Genomic DNA, 20,151 nt, shown 5'->3' on the forward strand with positions numbered 1-20,151 from the left:
TGAAAATAGTGAAGGCAAGATTAATGAGGCTGAACACAGACCCCCATGGAGAAGGCCAGCCAAGCACCCCCCGTCCCCTGCAGTCAGCCCAGCATCTCACTTCCTTACGCTACTGAACTCTGCTTTCTTGAGGTCCCATTTACGCACACACTGGGCAATGACTTTGGCACAAACTGGACACCAAGTCTGAATTCAGATAAGAAGCTGGGAGGAGGGCAGAAGAACTTTCTTGCCTATCGGCCTCAAGAAAGCTTTCAAATGGTGACCTCCAAAAAGATGAAGGGAGTAGGGCTCAGCATTGACAATTTGTTCTCAAACAGTCCGCTGAGATGGCCTGATTACCAGCTTGTAACATTTAGGGCTGAACCGGACTTTAAGGAACAACCCATGTGCCTTTCTCTTCCCGAGAAAGCAAAGAGCAAAGTGAGAGGACTCGTCCTACTTCAAACGCAGCTCAATTAAGGGCAGAAGCCAAGTTCCCAGGCTCGAACTCCCCAACATGGATTTTCAGTTCAAATGACTCTGCCTGGACTTCTCTCCCCACCCCGCCTCTCATGTACCTCCCCCTCTTCTGAGCCTCCACCTGCATCTTGCAGTTTTATCCCAGCACTTATCACTGTGCACATCGATAAATTGTTTGCATGCCTATCTCCCCACTAGACTTTGAGCTTATCCAAAGGCAGGACTCTATCTTCCTCATCTTTGAACCTCCAGGGATGTTTCTGTGTCTGGAGAAGAGTGGTCACTCCATAAGTTTGCTGAGTGAGTGAATAAAGTTTATGAGAATGATTTTATAGGGAGCAACACTAAGTCTGCCTTAGAAGCCTACTTGCTGGGGCGCCTGGGTGGCTCAGTTGGTGAAGCATCTGCCTTCGGCTCAGGTCATGATCCCAGCATCCCAGGATCGGGCCCCATGTCAGGCTCCCTGCTCAGCAGGGAGTTTGCTTCTCCCTCTCCTTCTGTCCCTCCCCCAGCTTGTGCTCTGTCTCTCAAATAATCATTTTTTTTAAGAAGCCTACTTGCTTCTCTAGCTGTTTCCTTCCATTAAGTTCTTTCTTCTTCCTCCAACAAGAGAACATAGCCAACTTATAAATAAGGCTGTTCCGGTAGTCTGCCCCAAATGACTGGTTATTCTATTCAGGTCTAGAACACGGCAAATTCATACTTTTCTTTCTTTTTTTTTTTTTTTTTTGCTGTGAATATATACTCCGGAGTGTATGTGATCATGATGGCTGAAAACTCTCCTGGTAGTTCAGTATAACGAAGCCAGAAGCGTCAGGAATCCACGAGGCACAAAGACACAAACCCTGGTCTAATTCCAGGGGTCTACAGCCACAAGAAGCCCCCAGGCCACAGGGCCCCACAGAGCCGAATAAAGGAACCTGCAGCAGATTCATGTGCGATCGGCATCTGAGTCGCCCAAGGCGAACACTGCATTCCCAAGGCCAGCTTCCAGCACGCTACCTTCACCCCCACCTCCCCGCCACCCCCACTCTACCCCAACCCACATTTCTGTGCACAGGCTGCAAGTCAAAATCCCTGAAGCTACCTACTTAGAGGTAGAATATGTGGCTTTAGGGCAGTCACATCGGGTGGGGCCTTCTTGCGGATCTCTATGGCACACACTGGTTTCTTATAAGAAACCTGTCCCCGCTATAATTCAAGACCTGCCCCCCGCCACAGCTCACCCCCCCATTCAACTGTATTCACATTAAGCACTTGTTTTCAAATAACCATGAGCTTAAATTTTTCCGTGAAATTTTCCGAAGAGCAAATAACACTAAAAATCACAGTGGCTGGTCACAGGGAAACCATGCCTGCCTCACCCATACCGCAAATCTGCTTCCTGCCCCCTCCTCTAAGTCCGCACTGCCCGCACCCCCCACCCCGTCTGCCTGCCCCAGTCTCATCAAATACCTTCAATCGTGCTAGAAAAATATTAACTGAGTTATCTGTTCAATAGTAAGCTGCTCAAGAACGCACCCCCTGTGTTTACAAAGCAGCTGATCAGAGTCAAATGAAAACCAAAGACAAGGAAAGCATGTCGGTACCAAGTCACCAAAAGTATTCATGGAGGCTGTTTTTAAAGCAGTCTGATGGCTGCCAGCATAAAATGTCATTAAAATACAGAAAACAGGAAAGAGAACATAACGGCATTCAATTTGTGACTCCAACAAATAAAATCCCCACAAAATCACGCAACATAGGCTCGTCATGAAACAACATAAGAGAGGTGGCTCACTCCTCTCTCAGTCAAATGTTGGGTTCTTAGGGTTCCTTCACCTTCCTTTTTTAAGACACCCCACCTAGTGACCTACTGTAGTGATACAGACCCAGGACAAAGAGGGCACCAGCTGCTTGCTCCCTTTCTTCCCGGGAATACAGAACCCCCAACTGAACTGGAATTGCAGACAGGCATTGAACAATGTTTTAGGATAAGTACGTGCTCCACTTCCTGTATCATCTGGCAACCCTCTCCCTATCCATTCTTCTACGCTGCTGAGTTGAGCTAAATTGAGTCAAATCCTCCAAAACCCATTTTACTCCCTTTACCTTAAGGACAAAAGGATTTCTGTCCATGGAATCCACCCAGGCTCTACTACTAGGCCTTCGACTGCCCCAAGCAAAGCAGAAGACGCTCCCAGACCTAGCTTACCTGACCAGCTGCAAGGAATTTAAGGAAGTTGGCTGTTGGAGAAAGCAATTTTTTAATCCATGGCTCCTCCCACCAAAAGCTTCACACAGCTCCCTACCCGTCAGCCACTCTACTTTTCCCACCCACAGTGGCGCAATCGTCTATTCAAATGACTTTGTGCTTGCCCGGGGCTCCTCCTTGAGGTAGGGACAAAGAGGGCCATGGTCAGTGACCACCACTCCTAACTCCTGACTCTGAATTTATACACATTTTTGGAACATAGTAATTACTACAGGAAGATGAGGCTTTTGTGTTTTGAAGGTTTTATTTGTGGGTGGGAGGGGTGAGGACAGGGGAGGGGGTAAGCTTTTTTTTTTCTTCAGCCTCGTCTGCGAAATCCTCACATTCAAGCAAAAGTCATCCATTAAAGCCGAGGAAAATGATGGCTTAAGCATCATGTTACCATAGGCACACATTAAGATCTATGCAGATACATATTCAAAGCATGCAAAAAATGGCACGAATAGCCATTATTTGCATAGATGTCTTTTCCGGCCAACTCTTGATTACTTATATTAAAAGAGAGGGAGAAGTAAGGGGCATGGTTAGTTCTAATGAACAAAATCATATATTCAGGAAAAATGGAAATCCATAATAGCCCCACGTGGCAGAAAATGCATATCACAAAAGTGGTAATTGTGAACATTTAGGAATCCGTTACTAGACATGGTCCTGAATTTTTTTTTTTAAGTTATTAGGCATGCAGCTTCCCCCTTTGCCTGCTTTTGCACTCAGTTGTTGCAACATCACCTATCATGTGGTCTCTGGAAAACTCCACTCTCGAGAGAATGACCATGAAAACAGCAAATGAGATCTTAATACGATCATGAAAACAGTTTCGATCTCTCAGACCCCAGAAACGGTTTTAGTGATGCTCTAGAGTCCTTGGACCACACTTTGAGTATTGCTATCCCTTGAAGTACCCAACGATCCCTGGTGTAAGGAGCATTCTCTCGTCTGTAAACTGTCTTGAGGGCAGAAGCCGTGTTCTAGGCATGTTCTAGTCCCAGCGCAGAAGTTAGTGTTTGGCCCAGAGCAAAGCTTGGCAAGTGATTGCTCGTCCGACTGATTTTTGACCCCCAAATTTCAATACCTCATAAACTTCATTTAAGTTTTCCCATATTTTTCCTGTAACTTTGTTTACACGCTGTTGTGAAACAAAAATGCTTTTAATTGCACGGTGCACTCCAAAACATTCATATCGCATGAGTGCAACAGAAGTAAGAATGTAATAGATGACTTCTGCATTTTTAAATGGAGAAATTAAAAGGATAAAAGCAAATCCGTCTTAAATGTTCAAAGAAAAGATGCAGATGCCTTTGTTGGAATTATCAAAGATTCAGAACAGGTCAGTTCAGAAGGAATGAAATCACACTACACTGGGGAGGTTTACATGTCTGTAGAGAACAAGGGATGGAAACGCAAAGAGTAAAGCTGCAAAAGCATTTGCCAAAGTGTGTACCATAGACCAGTGCTCCCAAGAGAGGAGCCTCAAAAGCCCAGTTTCCTGGGGGAATTCTTGTAAGAATGGCATATTACATTCCTCTCTTAGAGCCTGACAGTACACCAGAGTGTATCAAAAGATCCCTGTCCTATATGTCCCACAGTAAGGAAATCTGCTATCCCAACACAGCCGAATCGCAGAAACCTCCCCCTCTTTTCGTCATGAAACACCTTTTACAAACAGTTTTTCTTTAGAATGTCCTTAAGGAAGAGGCCGGACTAATGCTTCCTCCTACTAAAGCTAAACCATGGCAACCGATGGGTCAAGTTAGTTTTTCCTTCATACTTTTCAGTTCTATTTCTCTTCTCCTAACTAGAAAAATACAGTGAAGTCCCAAGAACCGGGTGGTCCGTTGAAATGACATTGAACATTTTTGTCTATACCAGATGTACCAACAGCTAACAAGATGGAGATTTTTCCCTACGATCGCTACAAAGAAAGATCCGGAGCTGATCTCCCCAGCTTTTTTCCTTTCTTTAATGCTTCAGCCAGAGAACGTCCGGAGTAACAACTTTGGGACTTCTCTAATGGGCTTTCCCTACACTGTGACTCCTGCCCCATGAAACCATGTGCTTTAGGTGTTCCATGACTTAAAACTTAAGGGTCTCGAGTGAGTTTAAACTGCACTAAAACTTGGGAAGTAAGGAGGTGGTTGGCAATCCCTTGATTCCTAAGGGTCTTAGTTTTGCACTTGACTTAAACCTTGGGGTTTCCACTTGGCAAAATGAAGTTTCCTGTCTCTGAGTAAAAAGAAGGTTTCAAAGAAATAAAGTTTCAAATAGCTCGCAAACATCGACCAAGAGTTTACTGTGGAAAAGGCACTGATTATTGTTCAGATTTAAACAATTTATCTTTGCAGGGCTCAGTATGCCGCTGAGAATACATTAAATAATTACATTTCTATCGCCAGCCAGGAATCCTTCCACCCAGAGGTTATGCAAAGGGCAGGTATAGTTATTGATTTACCTTTTGCATTCTGAAATTAGAAGCACAAAGATGACAATCAGTCCCTCTTTTGCTAAACCTAAGGCCTTTTTCAGATAAAGGAATTTAAAAGCATGATATCAGAATGGCTGTTTGCAGGGTCTTGCTAACTTCACGAAAGTGAAATCCCGTTTCAAATCCCAAATGGAGGCCAAATGTGTCCACCTGAAATAAGCATTTTCCTCACACACCCACCCAACCACCAGACTCATACCAAATATGCAATTTCCAAACAGGAAGTCTTAGTGGTGCCCACTGCCATTCAAATATTTTGAGGCAGGGACGAAGTTTACATTTTGTTAACGGTAATATATTTTTATCAACAAGAGTCTTAATGAAAACTCTGTGCTAACTTGTTATTAAAACTGTAGGCATTTTACAGTATCAGACAAATCCCCAAAGAAACCTCCAAGCTCCAAATGCATGGTGTATTTAAAGAAAGTGGCCTTTTTAAAGCAAGTAATTTTTTAAGAGTATCTGAAAACTAGGCCAACTTCCTGTTTTTGCTCTGCAGACATAAGAACAAGCAATTTTATTGATACAAATGTTTTCTCTTTTCAAAATGAAGATCTATTCTGTGTGGCCTGAATATCTACCAAGTATTAAGCTTCATCTGAAATGTGTTTCAGAGATGTGAACAGAATTGAGAAAGTTCCAGATGAAACTCTTAGTAAATACAGCAACTGGTTAATATTTGATGATGATGAAACTGTTCCTAGTATTTAAAGAACCAAATAAGGCCATCCACAAACAATGTAACCAGAAATGGGGTTAGTTTAAAGAAGATAAAATGATAAATGGAGGTTTTATATTTTCAAATAAATCAATCCCTCAACCGTAAATGTCTCATAATCCTTACAGAGGAGAAGCTAAAATAAGACCTCAGCCAAACAATGCCTATCTCCAGATCTAAAACAGGAAAAAAAAAATAAAACAAAGCAAAGAACAGCACAAATTAATTAGTTTTAAAATCTATTAGCGGTGCTCCCCAAGTCAATTTAAACAGCTGGAACAAGAGTTATTAGGGGAATAGTACACTTGCAAGGGTGTCATGTTCTTTAACTATGTGTACCCTCTCTATTAAGCACAACATGGTTTCTAGAATCATGCTGAGAGTCCAGCTGGTGCCTTTTAATTCCTGGAATTCTTATAAAAGAAAAGAAATTTACTCTACCTTCATTGTGCCTTCCCTGAAAATCAGAATAAAATTAGAAAACTTCAGAAAATGTGGCTTTCTTAAAAAAAAAAAAAGTTCAGTTTGTGTCTCTCTTATCGGGTAAATCAAATTCCATTCTAGAAAAAATATTTCAGAAAAAAGTGATAGAGTGAAATAAAGTAGATGGCACAACACATCAGCCTGCCAATCTTTTACACTTGTTTTTCCACTAAAGATAAGTGGCGCATGTAATTAGCTTTGTTTTATGTTTTACATCGACTTTATATACTAGACTCGAGTACAGAAGGTCAAATGATCCTTCAGATGTGAAAGGATTCTGACCATTTACGAGGGTGCTGGGGGAATAATTGTATCTCTGGTTTTAGCACATATTACTCAGCGTGTGATAATTGTTGACACACATTTGGAGACCAGGTTGAGGGCCTGTAAAATTATATTTTCCATTAATATCTTGAAAGCAGTCATAACGACAAAACCCATTTGGGAGATTTATGGAACACAGTGCGGTCTGGTCTGCATTTTTTTCCCCCAGTGCTTGCACCTGAGTCACAGCTGCCTGGACTGTGTATTTACCAGGTGCTGGACAGTGTTCAAAGCGCTTTACGTGCGTCGCCTCGTGTAATTTTCACAATAACCCTGGGTCAGTGTTTTACTTGAGGCGCAGCAAGGTGAAGAAACACCCAGCAAGTGACAGACCAAATGGAGCAAAACAAGGATATGAACCGAGGGGCGCTGGGTCGGGAGCTCACATTCTTGATCAGGACGATATCGCTTTGCAATCCTTTGGCATGTGTTAAACGGAGGAATGAGCTAGTTCAAATACTTCTGCTGCCCGGGCCACTATTTTCCCTCCAAGATTGTACCAGAGATTGCACATCGACTGGCTTTAGGCATGCCCTGAAATGATTTAACAGATAAACGTAGGGCGGTGGGATGTTCTGTTAAGCACCTAGGGAGGGATCTCGAGGGACTTGGAAATGAGTAAGAGAAGGTCACCGAACGTCCATGTGAATAATCACAGTTAACTTTATTGTGTATTTGCCCGGCACCAGGCACTGTACTGAGTGCTTTATACGCATTATTAAGTCTTTCATCCTTACCGAAGCAGAACAATTAATACATACACATCCTCTCTTAGCACAGCTTTTTAGTAAATGTTTGCACAGTAGAATTTTTGCCAGTTGGTTTAAGGGAGAGCAGTGTCCTATTATCAGGGGTTGGGGTAAAGGAGTTTAAGCCACAGTCGAGTGTGTTTAAGCAATAGTCCACCAGAAACCCCATGGACCCCGAACGGATGGAAATGTGTGTAGCCAGAGAGTGTCTGGTGGGCATTTTGTGACTACCGTTACCACCTTAAGAGAAGAATCTTGGAAAAGCACACTACTGCTGTTTTGAAACAGGTTTCCTCAGACCACAAAGGTCTGAGTGTCGGAGGTTCCCCACTATCACAAAGCAGAGAAAATCTCCAAACAATGACAAAAGATCAGCCTTATGGCAAGGCAGTCCCCAAGTGTTCTTCGGGAGCATTTCATTCCACAGATGCAACACACACCACCTCAAAAAAGTCTGTCGAAAGTCTGTGCCACCGTAAAGCTCAGTTTTAGTGCAGGAATTGACTTAAATGATTAGGGTGTGTCTATATTCTGACCGTGCAGAGCGGTGTGATGAAGTGTTGACCTGGGAACTAGGGTTTGACTTTTTCCACGCTCCAGCTGCAGCCTTTGAACATGAACTAGGTTTATTTCTTCTCTATATTGCCAATTTATTTTGGGTTAACCACATTATTCACAATACTAAATTGTGAATTTAGTGAACTAGAATACTAAAGACTTCAAACTGCACATCAATATTTAGATGCATCAGGTAAACACGTCATTAATATGAACATACCCATTCTATTCAATATAACTTAGTATTTAGACTTTTCCACAGCTTTTAGAAGACAATGTATTACAGGTATTTGCTGATGACACTAGGGAATACTTATACTTTCAAAGACAGTATGATAGGGGGATGCCTGGGTGCCTCAGTCAGTTAAGCATCCTACTCCTGGTTTTGGCTCAGGTCATGATCTCAGGGGTTGTGATCTCAGGGTCGTGGGATCGAGCCCTGAGTTGGGCTCTGCACTCAATGGGGACTCTGCCTGGGGATTCTCTCTTGCCCTCCCCCTGCCCCTTCCCCTGCTCTTGCACTCCCTTTCTCTTAAAAGAATAAATCTTTTTAAAAAGACTGCATGGGGGCACCTGGGCGGATCAGTGGGTTAAGCGTCTGCCTTCGGCTCAGGTCATGATCTCAGGGTCCTGGAATCTAGCCCTGCATCTGGCTCTCTGCTCAGCAGGGAACCTGCTTCCACCCCGCCCCCGCCACCCCTGCCTTCCTCTCTGCCTACTTGTGATCTCTCTCTGTCAAATAAATAAATAAAATCTTTTAAAAAATAAAAAAATAAATAAAAAGACTATGATAGGGAAAATAGTAAGGATAACAAATCCACTGCTGACACAGAATCAGCTGTTTGGAATCAGGTTACAGGTTATTCCTACTTTTGATTTCGAATGCATCTGCTACTAGACAAGGTAGTAATACATCTAAATTTTAAGACTAAACCAGTATTTTAGCAGAAAGAATTCTAGACTGGGATCTAAGTGCTCTGAATTCTGATTATCTTTAGATCATGGCTAAATTATTTTCCAGTTACAGTAATCAGGTTGGCTAGGAATAATTCCTGTCCATGTATACCTCACAGGTACTTGGAGAGAATAAAGGAAGAAAATGCAATTTAGTATACCTTGGAAATAAAATCATGACAAAGTGTAAAAAATATTACGGTTATTCTTCTTTATTAGTTGTTTACAGTAGAACTAAAATTCTAAATTCTAAATAAAACTGTGAATTCAGTATTAAAAAAACTACAGATTACAAGCTATGCTTCAGCATTTCGCTCCCCCCACTAAAGATGCTGCATTATCTTATGGGGAATCCTTGCTTTTGTGAGTAATAGAAATTATCATGTGCCCCGGGGCCAAATTTATATACAATGTTAAAAAGCCAAGGATACTTCTTTTTTTCAGAACTGGAGATCTTTAAACAGTTGCTGTTCTCACAGCTCAGTGGTAAGGCAAGTGAAAGGAGGTAAAAGACAAGATCCGGGCTTTAATCTTATCCTTGTAAATAACTGAAACAAGAAAAGTTACTGCTCCCTTTTCAACTGACAATAAGTCAGGGCCTACTTGTGAGACCAGTTTATCCATTCAAGAGACCCCTTCCTACCATCACAGGCTTCTTACCAGAAGATCTCGTGGAATACAAATTCACTTTAGAATCCTAATGAATAAAACATTCAAAGTCATTTCGATCAGATGAAAAATTTGGAGCATCGCACTTTTGGTTAGTACTTCTTCAGCCCGAGGTGGGGGGAGGCTTGATCCCAGGACCCCAGGATCATGACCATTAGCTGAAGGAAGATGCTTAATTGACTGAGCCACCCAGGTGCCCCAATCAAAGGGATTTTGAATGTTATTTACATAAATTGATAAATAACAAAATTGAATCTTGTTCTAAAACCCTTTAACTAGGTTTGAGCTCATTTCTCATTTTTATTATTTTTCATCTCAGTAAGTTGACCTCTTAGAAGCCAAGATTGACTCATAGAAATGTGAAATACGTGAATATGTGATAGATTGAATATGTGATAGATCTATTGCTATTGTAAAGAACTACTGAATATATAATGTATATTACTTATAGGCATATATAGAGGCACATATGGGAGGGGAGCAGATTTTGCCACCCCGAATTATGCCTCTTTGGAATTCTGATTATTTTAAACTGGCTGTTTTCAAGAAAGAGCAGACACAGGTTTTCAGAGCTTCACCCTATTTGTGGGGATGTCTTGTTGGATGGACCAAGAAGAGGGAGGTGACTCTAAATCTGTGAATCTTAAGTCTGCATAAGGATCAGACCCTTGTTTATTGTGCTTTCCCTGGTCGCCTTTTGTCTTTGGCTAAATATGGTAGGTCAGGTGATGGCTTGGGCCAGTTGGGGCAATGACAGTTTTCCTGGGTCTCTCCCACATACACAGGAGAAACACACATTATTCATGTGTGTTTTATTTGTCTCCTGCCTGCTTTATTTGTCTACCTGAGCCAGAGAACCCAGAAGGGCAGAAGGGAAAACTTTCCCACCCTTACTATATATGTCCTTTTTCTCTAGATAAGCAAGTCCCCAACTTTTTTTTTTCTTTTTCTTTTTTGGTTTCATACACTCAGACACCAATGAGAAGGTTCTAGAAACTCCACAAAAAGAGGGTTCTGTGGTCAAAGAATTTTGAGACACGTTGGGTTTGACAGAACTAAACCGCCGTCTTTGGGGCAGTATGACTCAGAGCCTGATCTTCGCTAATAAGCATCGTGGTGCTCCTTGAGGGGAGAAATAGAGTAAGTTTCCCAGAGATATAGGGGGCTTCCAGAAAAGATGCCGCTTTCTTTCCACAGGATTGGAATATAAACAAATAACCCAAGTCTGAGGTCATTGGGAAAAAAAGTGGTCAGAAAGGAAGGCAGAAGCATGAAGGGCACAATGCAGAGCACTGAGAATTCTCTGAGCCAGCGGTTCTCGAACCCAGCATTCATCAGAATCACTGGGAGGGCTTCTTCCAACACCGTCAGACCCACTCCTAGAGTTGCTGACCCAGCCTGAGAATTCACATTTCTAACAAGTTTCCAGGTGAAGCCGGGGCTGCTAGTGTGCCAACAAGAGCCTTGAGAAGTTCTGCTCTGCGGAAATACTGTCCTATCTGACAATGGATTTAGCTATTTATTAAGCATTGTCTTATGTTTCTGATAATTCAGTTTCTAAAAGGTCAGACTGAAGGGATTTGGATATGGGGAATTCCACCTCTCTGACCCCAGTAATGATGTTAACCATCATATAAAACAAAAGGCCAGCCCTGGGGTGCCCGGCTGGCTCAGTTGGTGGGACATGTGACTCTTGAGTTCGAGGTTGTGACTGCAAGCCCCACGTTGGCTGGAGAGATGGCTTAAAACGCCCCCTCCTCCCCCAAAAAAAGATTTAAAAGAAGGCCAGCCCAGGTCATGGAAAAGAAGGATTGGGCTTCTTGAAATTCTATTCTATTACTCTTAGAAAACACATTCATCTTCTATTTGCAAAGCAGTGTTATTAGTTCTAAAGGTGAGTGTACTGAGAGCTGTGTATTTATTCCATGTTGCTTGAGTTTGCTCTAAAGCCTCCCCAGAGTGTTTCCCTAAAGGTTTGCTATGTACCCAAGTTTAAGCCACAAAGTGTTTTTTAGTGAATTCTTCTTAGCTCTCCAATAAATAAGCATCTTTACTTACTGCAGAAAGCGCACTCATCTGGGAGCATTACCCCTTCTCCTCACCCCCTGAAAAGACATCTGGAAAAAGAAAGCTTAAAGGAGGGACTACTTTTGGCGTTAAATAAGCAAACAGCCCAATGCTGACCGCAGTGTTTCAGCATGAATAATCAAAAGCTGAGGTATTGATAGATTCCCAAACCTTAAAGCAAGCACCGAACACAAAGTTCATCCATGGAAACCGTCCGTCTCAGACAACACTTCTCATCCTCTTCACGGGAAGAAAATAAACACCAGGGTAACAGCTGTCGAGTATTTGTAATTTTTCCCTTTCTGTCAGGATGCGTAGTCTCAACTGCACTCAGTTTATTTCTGAGTATCATGGCAAGTCAATTTCCAACCGGGGCCCCCAGTTTGCAATACTGGACTGACTGCGATACAAGGACACATGCAAATGAAAACCAGATAGCTTAATAAGCAGCAAATACTAGATTCAGAGCTGGAATTAGCCCCTTCCCTTGCCCCCTTGCTTTCTCACTAGTTATACAACTACGTCCTTCCCCCAAAGACTTGGAAAGCACTTACAAGAAAGATACATTGCCAGCAAGATCATTATCATAAGCCTAAAGAGTAAGAGAGATACAATGTAATGGGGAAGGTGGGGCGATAGGAATAATTACATCAAAAACTTCAAAACTCTAGACTTGGGCTAATTGCTTCGGTGGGGCCCTAAATGTAGCTTGGGGCTTTCTGGCAACCCCAGTAAATAGGAGAATGGATTGAACTGCCTGAAAAAAGAAAGTATACTGGTTAAAGAGCATCTCTTTATTAAAAAAAAAAAAAAAAAAAAAAGAATGCTGGATACCTTGGAAGGCACAGAAGAATAGGACATGGAACCTGCCCATGAGGAGTTTGCAAATCTTATCTCTCCTGGGACTGCAGAGGCATGAGGGGCTCTAGCCCGGGACACAATGGCGGTAGAAACCACAGAAAAACCACAGGGTAGAAATCAAAGGTCACTGAGGTGCTCCATGTAGTGATGCCCCCTGGAGAAGGAGGAGCGCGTCTGAGAGGGAGAAGGACACTTCTCCGAGCTGGAATTCATCACAGCTCTTCATTTTGGCTTCAAGGAAAGCCAAGGAGTTTATAATGGAAAATGTGTGATGAAAAATGGCACAAATAATTCTCTCTCTGGGGGAGTCTTACTTTTTCTATAACTCCCTTGTCATTAGTGTGTTATTTTATTCATTACACCTTCATTCTGGTTTTGTTTCAAAAACATTATTATTGAGCTGAAGTACTGCAGAATGAAAAACCTTTCCCAAGAAGTGTCTCTGAATTTTCTTCCTTCTTCCCTCCCTCCCCTCCCGTTCCCTCCCCCTCCCTCTCTCCCTCCCTCCCTTCCTTCCTCTCCTTCATTCTTCTCTACAATCTCTGACTGGGAAGCAATGTCATTTTTTCTCATGCATTTATCTGGAAGGAGAATAGGAAGTTAGGGGGAGCAACAAGTGAAATACAATTAAATATGTTTTATAGCTAATACTTCAAAGATGGACTAGATGTCCTGTGCCCCCAGAGTGAGACCTTAAGAACTGGGGAGAAATGAGAGAGTCTCAGTTTTGGTTTAACCATCAGTTGCCTAATAACATCTGCAAGTCACAATGACGGATATTATTGCAAGATATCAATGATGTCAGCTGAATGCTGCTAAATCCTGAAAATTATTAAAGTTTCCTTTTTCATTGAGACATTTTTCTAAAATATTCCAGGCATCTTTCCTGTGCTTGAAAGTAGAGTTAGGTGCCAAATGTGAATTATATCTTGATTACTGAGGATTACACCCACAGCATTTTCTGTCCTGAAAAACAGGTATCACCATGCAGAAAGGAGCACAAGATGGAGAACGTGTAAGAGATTGAGCTTGACTACACAAATTCCAAGGTACAGCTCATAAGTCTAGAAAACCTTTTTAAAAACACATCTTGAAATCATTTTTCCCATTTCTTTTAAAAACCGATTACTTGGACTCAGTTCTAGCTATTGAGGGCTCTAGTTAAGTTTATTTAAAAATGTCAGTGCATGGGCTCCCTCTCTGTGAATTTTTCTTTGCCCTTCTATGCTCAAACTCTTTGGACTTTTAAAAGATCACTGTACATTCAGAGTAAGTTATTAATTAAGCTTCAAATGTATTTTTTATTGCACTAGGCAGCCACTTTTTACACAGAACCCCTTTCTGCACATTATGACCTTGTACTTGACTCAGAATGACCTTATTAGCACTAATCATGTTTCCAGGAATACTTTGATTTGCAAGCTAGCCATCTGCTGTAAAATTCTATTTCAAACATTCTAAGGCCAAAAAAAATAATGCTTGACTATTACTAGATTATCACACTAATTATTTTAAAATAATATTTAACAGGGGCCACTCAGCAAAATTTTAAAAAATCCATATACAGGGTAAAAGCATTCAAAATGCAACATTTGGAGACCATCCAACAACATGCGGCCAAGAACATTTCTATAATGCTAAGGGATGAAATTAAATTTCCAAAAACCACCAATGTGTAAGCCATCAAACGTAGGTTAAAATGTAGTTGAGAGAGGAGAGTCAGCACATGCGTGTATACAATTTTCATTCATATTTAAGTAAAAACCAAATGGCGGGGTGGAAGTACAGATGCAGAAAGAGAGCCGACAGGGCACCAGGCAGGTGAGCCTGTATTTATTCTCCCTTTGTCAAGTGATTCGACAAGCTCGCGTTTCATTCAACAAATACTTTCCAAGCTTGTGATACAGGCTATACATGTGCTAGGCACAGAAGCTACGTGGTAAACAAGATGGCATCTGACGTGAAACTGAGAAAAATCTGGCAGATGTTCACTTAAAATTGAATGAGATCAGATATTCAAGGGTACACAGTGGCCATGGGCTGGAGAAGAACATCAACCCCTCTTCCTTAATTAACCGTGTTGACTTCAGCAACGCCTCACGCGCATCCCTGGCTTTCTCTTCCCCCTGCCACACCTGGCTCAGATGGTTACCATTTCGTACCTTCAATACTTCACCACTTTCTAAGAGGATGCCCCCCCCCATCAAATTGCCAGTCTCTCATGCTCTCCCAACTCCTCTCAAATAGGCTGATGATGTCATTTCCCTACTTAAAACCGGTCAGCCTCCTCAGAGCTATGAAATCAAGTTCAAACTCTTCCGTGGCTTTTAAGGCTACTCCTCGGCCAACACACCTCTAGCTTCAGCCAGGCTGATTTCCCGCGTAACTCCTTCCCCACACATCCCATCTTTCCGTCTCTGTCTTTGCTCAGATTATGCCATCTACCCGAAATATCTTCCTATCCTTCCTTGGAAGAATACCTCAGACAGCACCTCTCCCATGACTGCGTTTCTCAAAGCCCCAGCTGGATGTAATCCCAGCCCCTGCCTCTCCCCCTGGACTCCTAGTGGTTAGTTTGTACCTTGGTTATGGTACAGAAGATCACAGGCGGCTTCATCGGAAGGGGTCAGGCAGGGATCAAGTCTTCCATGACTGTAGCCGGCACAGTACAGAGCCCTGAGCCTAGCAAGTAATAGGTTTCCATAAATGTTTGTTGAATGACTCATTTCTTTGGGAAATTGAACATATATAGAATTCTTAATGGATTTAACAGAACTTTCAGCATTAAATGACTCCTGACATTTATAAAATGCTTGTAGTAAACCACAACCAATAGCCCTACAAATTGAGTGGGGCTGCTTGTTCTTGTATGAAGAGAAACAGAGGTAGGAGGATTCCTGTGTCCTGCTCAAGGCCACACAAGGAGCCCTTGTTTGAGATGTTATTAAAAGGCGGCATTTTCTCTATTTATGCTACTTGCTGCTACCATGCTTCGTTTCGGATATTTCCATGGTTACATCCGTAGTTCACCCAAGAAACAGGCATTTATCAAGACAACTTCTAAGGCTTCTTTGAAAGAAAAAAAGGATACACACACACACACACACACACACACACACACACACACTAGAATACTATTCAGCCACAAGAAAGAAGGAAATCCTGCCCTTGGCAACAACATGGATGGACCTGGAGGTCCTTATGATAAGTGAAATAACAGACACCGAAAGACAAATATTATATGATCTCACTTATACAAGGAATCTAAAAAAGATGGATTCACAGAAACAGAGAACCAAGTAGCGGTTACCAGGGGCCGGGGGTTAGGGGTAATGGGGAGATGTTGGTCAAAGGGTACAAACTTTCAGTTATAAGACAAATAATTTCTGGGCATGTTAATGTGACACTTGGTGACTTTAGTGAACTGATTCAGTTAGCTAAGAGAGTCAATTTTAAATATTTTCCCCACAAAGCAGTACTTATGGAAGTGACAGTGGTTAACTAACCCTATGTTGCTAATGATATCACACTATATACTTGCAGCAAATCATCATGTTGTATACCTTAAATTTACACCATGTTGTATGTCAATGATACCTTAATAAAGCTGGAAAAAATATAAATCCTTCCTCCATGGGAGGACTGGCAAAATAGACACAAAGTTTTAAAATGTTGCAGTTATTTGTATTTTAAGATTTCATTTGTTTCCACATAGAATGCTTTGCTAGGTAATAAAAAAGTGAAATAACCAAGAAATTGCAAAAATTCTAGAGGTCATGTTCCTACAAAAGCTGCAAAACTTTCCTTTGTTTGTTTCATGGAGTGCGTGATAAGCATGAACATTAACAACAGAGAAACAGCTTGAGATGGGTAATCACCAAATGTTTAAAACAAGAACACAGAGTTCTTGAGATATTAAACATTCTCAAAGCATTACTTTAGTGTTACCCTTTCACAAATACAATGAACAAAAATGTTAAGCAACGTGGCAAGGTGGCTGGTCTAAAAAGACCATCATCTTTAAAAATGGAGTCTCCAAAAAGCATTTGGAACTGAGTAAGAGCTGATTGGTCCTAACTACATTGTTGCTTACGCAGCATACCTAGATGCATATAAAAGATGGGTAAGTGTCTCAAGTCCCAGAGAGAAAGGTTTCTTGTTTGCCTTGCCGTGTGCTAAAGACAGAAATTAGAACCTTACTACTCTGTAGTTAGCTAGCAAATCATGGCTGACACGTAGGATCTGTCTTAGCTGAGGGAATTTGTCATATATACCGCATATTTAACAGTTATAGCACTGTGGAGCTGACATTTTCAAACTTTTGGATGGTTTTCACAGTTTGGAAACTGCCTTCACTGTCCACCGCATACCCAAGAGAACATGGGTAGGGGCAAATTTCTTTTCTACCAATTTCCGGTGGGTAAATAAAAATTTGAATTCCAGCAAAAAACATATGCCCACGTAGGATAGAAAACAAAATCCAATTTCCAGCCAATATTTAAATGCCCGTGGCCAAGTTATACCTGCCAAAATTGATGGATCCTATAGCCACAAAATTGATGGATCCACTGTACTTAACTAAATCGTGGATTAGATTAAGCAATATTAGACAAACTCATTATGGACAAGATATTAAAAGAAATGATTTACTCTGACTCTGGAGATAAGACGGCCAAGTCCAAATAGTGGAGATTGTTTAGAGAATAAAAGGTAGAAGAATAAATGGAATCATTTACTGACTTTTAAGAAAGCAATATTAAGAAAGACAGGAAAATGAGCCGATCAACTTCAAATTACATCTAGCAGTACAACTTGACCCTGTGGTTGGGAACCAAAGGCACAGAAATAAAAGCATTGTTTCAAAAACCCAAGCAGGATGGAGAATCTGGATTCTACAGCATCAACTACAGAAAAAACAAAACAAAACAAAACAAAAAAGACAAACAAAAACGCCCAAAAACATTAATTTAAGAAACTGAAGACTGATTACAGAGAGGAGAAAATATGGAAGAAAATGAAAAGATTACTCAGAGATAATGAGGAAAGAACAGACGCTAAGATTCCTCTGGAATATCTAACCCAAGCAGCAGATTGAGACAGAAGAAAAGAACGGACCATTAAGATTCCTCTGGGGGCGCCTGGGTGGCTCAGTGGGTTAAAGCCCCTGCCTTCGGCTCGGGTCGTGATCCCGGGGTCCTGGGATCGAGCCCCGCATCGACTATCTGCTCAGCAGGGAGCCTGCTTCCCTTCCTCTCTCTCTGCCTGCCTCTCTGCCTACTTGTGATCTCTCTCTGTCAAATAAATAAATAAAATCTTAAAAAAAAAGATTCCTCTGGAAAGTCTTACCCTGTAGGTCAATAATCAAGCAGCAGATTGAGACAGAGGAAAAGAGGGTAAGCTCAGGGACGTTACAAACAGAAAGCTAATCTCTACGGGCAAAAGAGAGCAGTAGGTAAACGATGTTCTGTGAATAAAGTCAGGTTTCTCAAAAAAACTAATTGCTATTTCCAGACGCACAGAAGTACAGACACACAGAAGCATCAACATTTCACAAATACTTGAAATAGAGAAAAAGACAATATTTGTAACGACTCCAGACAGCCCCAGGACATGAAGAGAATTATTTAATGATCAAGTAGGATCAGGTATATAGTTCTCTAACACGTGAGTCTCTTCTGAACAAAAGAGTTGGCATATAGTAGTTCTCCAACTTCTGATTTTCAGATCTCACACGCTCATCTGGGGGTCCTGTGACAAGGGGTCAGTCGTCATGGCACCAAATGTGGTTGAAAAATACAAACGAATGGCAACCGTGGCTTTGAGGTGGAGAGAAATGATCTTGAGCTATGCTCCCATAAAACATTTTAAATGGGTTGGGTTAGACTCCAAGTGATTTGACGGAAGAATATTTGACTCACAATAAAGCTGAACTGTCACTGCAACTGATACAATCAACAGAATCAGATGCCAGAGTTTCATGCAGCCGAGATGTCCATGATCCACAGCCAGTTACAGGCCCCAACTCTAGCTAACTAACTTAGCAACACAGGGTTCTGGGGAGAGAGATGGACAAGGGAGTCCAGACAGCTCGATGTTCCGACTCTTGTCAAAGAACTAAATATGAGCCTTAACATAAAAAGTCTTAATCTAAATGTGGGGAGCCTGGGTGCCTCAATCAGTTGAGCGTCGGACTCTTGATTTTGGTTCAGGTTGTAATCTCAGGGTTGTGAGATTGAGCCTCACCTCGGGTGCAGAGCCGGCTTACGATTCTCTCTCTCCTTCTGCCCCTCTCCCCAGCTCAGGCTCCCTCTCTCCCTCTCTCTCAAAAAAAGTCTTACTCTAAATACAGTGTCATGAAACAATAAATGAGGGAGGCATTAGGAAAGGCAACCTTGGCTTTTCCCCCACCCCGCCCGCCTTTTGAAGTTCAAAAAGTCAAAGGGAACCACAACCTCACCTCCAGTGTCATGTGACAATCTGACCAAGGTAAGGGCTGGATGATTAAGGGCTGGTCTAGGAAAATAATAGCCCAATTGATGTTATCGCTATTTCCTTCTTCTCCGCAGAGGGAAAAACAGAAATGATTAGAAGAACCCTGGAGTCCCCGGGCCCTCTAACAACTGCTTATGGGATCTTGAGCCGGCAACTCTCCCATACTGGGTCTCCAGTTTCCTTATCTGGAAATGCTAACAGTCTAAACTCAGTGGTCTTCCTTCTCCAGCCCAAATTTTTGATTTTCCTCTCCATTTGTGAAGTGCTAGTCTGGGTAGGAATGCTTTCTTAAGGAGTTCACTCTCTGACTCATCCAGCTGCTTGGGGTCAGGCCCAGGATGAGCCATTGGATGGATATCAGCATTTTCTCATTACCATACCCGAGGTCAAAGAAGGCAAAATGAAAAGAAACAATATCCCACTGTATTTCTGAGCATCAGAGGACAGGAGGTGCTCATGTAAGAACATAAAAGCTAACTTTTAGAAACATTTTATTTGGAATAACTCTATACTTGCCGAGAAATTGCAAAACTGGTACAGAGAGTCCATGACTTACCCTTCACTCAGATTCCCATAATGTCAGCAACTTCCATACCACACATAGCAGGGTTAGCAAAACCAGGAAATGAACTCTAGTATGATATTAACAAAACTAGAGACTTATTTATTTTCACCAATTTTCCCCCAAGTGTCCTTTCTCTGTTCCACGACATATTCCACGACCTCACATGGCATTAACTTGTCAATGTCTCCTTAGTCTCCTCCAATCTGTGACAGTTCCTTGGTCTTTCCTTGTCTTTCATGACCTTGACACTTTGGCCAGTGGGAGCTCCTTCAGACTGGCTCCCGTGACCTCTTATGCCCCACTCTTTTGTAAGCACTTACTTTCTGGCACCACAAGACACTTACAGGCTCACTTTTACTTTCCCTGCCTCAGTCCAGCATCAGCCATTACTCCAAGGAGCCCTGGATCCTTTCTGGAAGAATGGTAGAGACCAAAATCCGGGTGCTAGGTGTGTTTATTACTATTGGGGTGCCCTTGCTTGTAGGTCCTCCTAGGACAGAGCTGAGAGAAATA

The 20,151-nt window shown here is 42.0% G+C and overlaps 1 protein-coding gene across 5 annotated transcripts in view; it reads right to left on the reverse strand.

Annotated features, from left to right (window-relative positions):
- MBNL3 (muscleblind like splicing regulator 3) overlaps positions 1 to 20,151 on the reverse strand; it is a 101,861-nt gene that overhangs the window by 29,222 nt on the left and 52,488 nt on the right. Inside the window, exon 1 of one of the 5 annotated variants that reach the window (XM_032843356.1) lies at positions 2,554 to 2,650. The exons of the other annotated variants lie outside the window; for them this stretch is intronic. Coding sequence (XP_032699247.1) covers positions 2,554 to 2,580 — 27 coding nt within the window. The 5' untranslated portion in view covers positions 2,581 to 2,650. Of the gene's footprint in view, positions 1 to 2,553; positions 2,651 to 20,151 lie in introns of those variants that run through there. 5 annotated transcript variants of the gene reach the window in all.

This window comes from Lontra canadensis, unplaced genomic scaffold (assembly GCF_010015895.1).
Source record: "Lontra canadensis isolate GAN:19392208 unplaced genomic scaffold, GSC_riverotter_1.0 scaffold138, whole genome shotgun sequence".
Lineage (NCBI taxonomy): Eukaryota > Metazoa > Chordata > Mammalia > Carnivora > Mustelidae > Lontra > Lontra canadensis.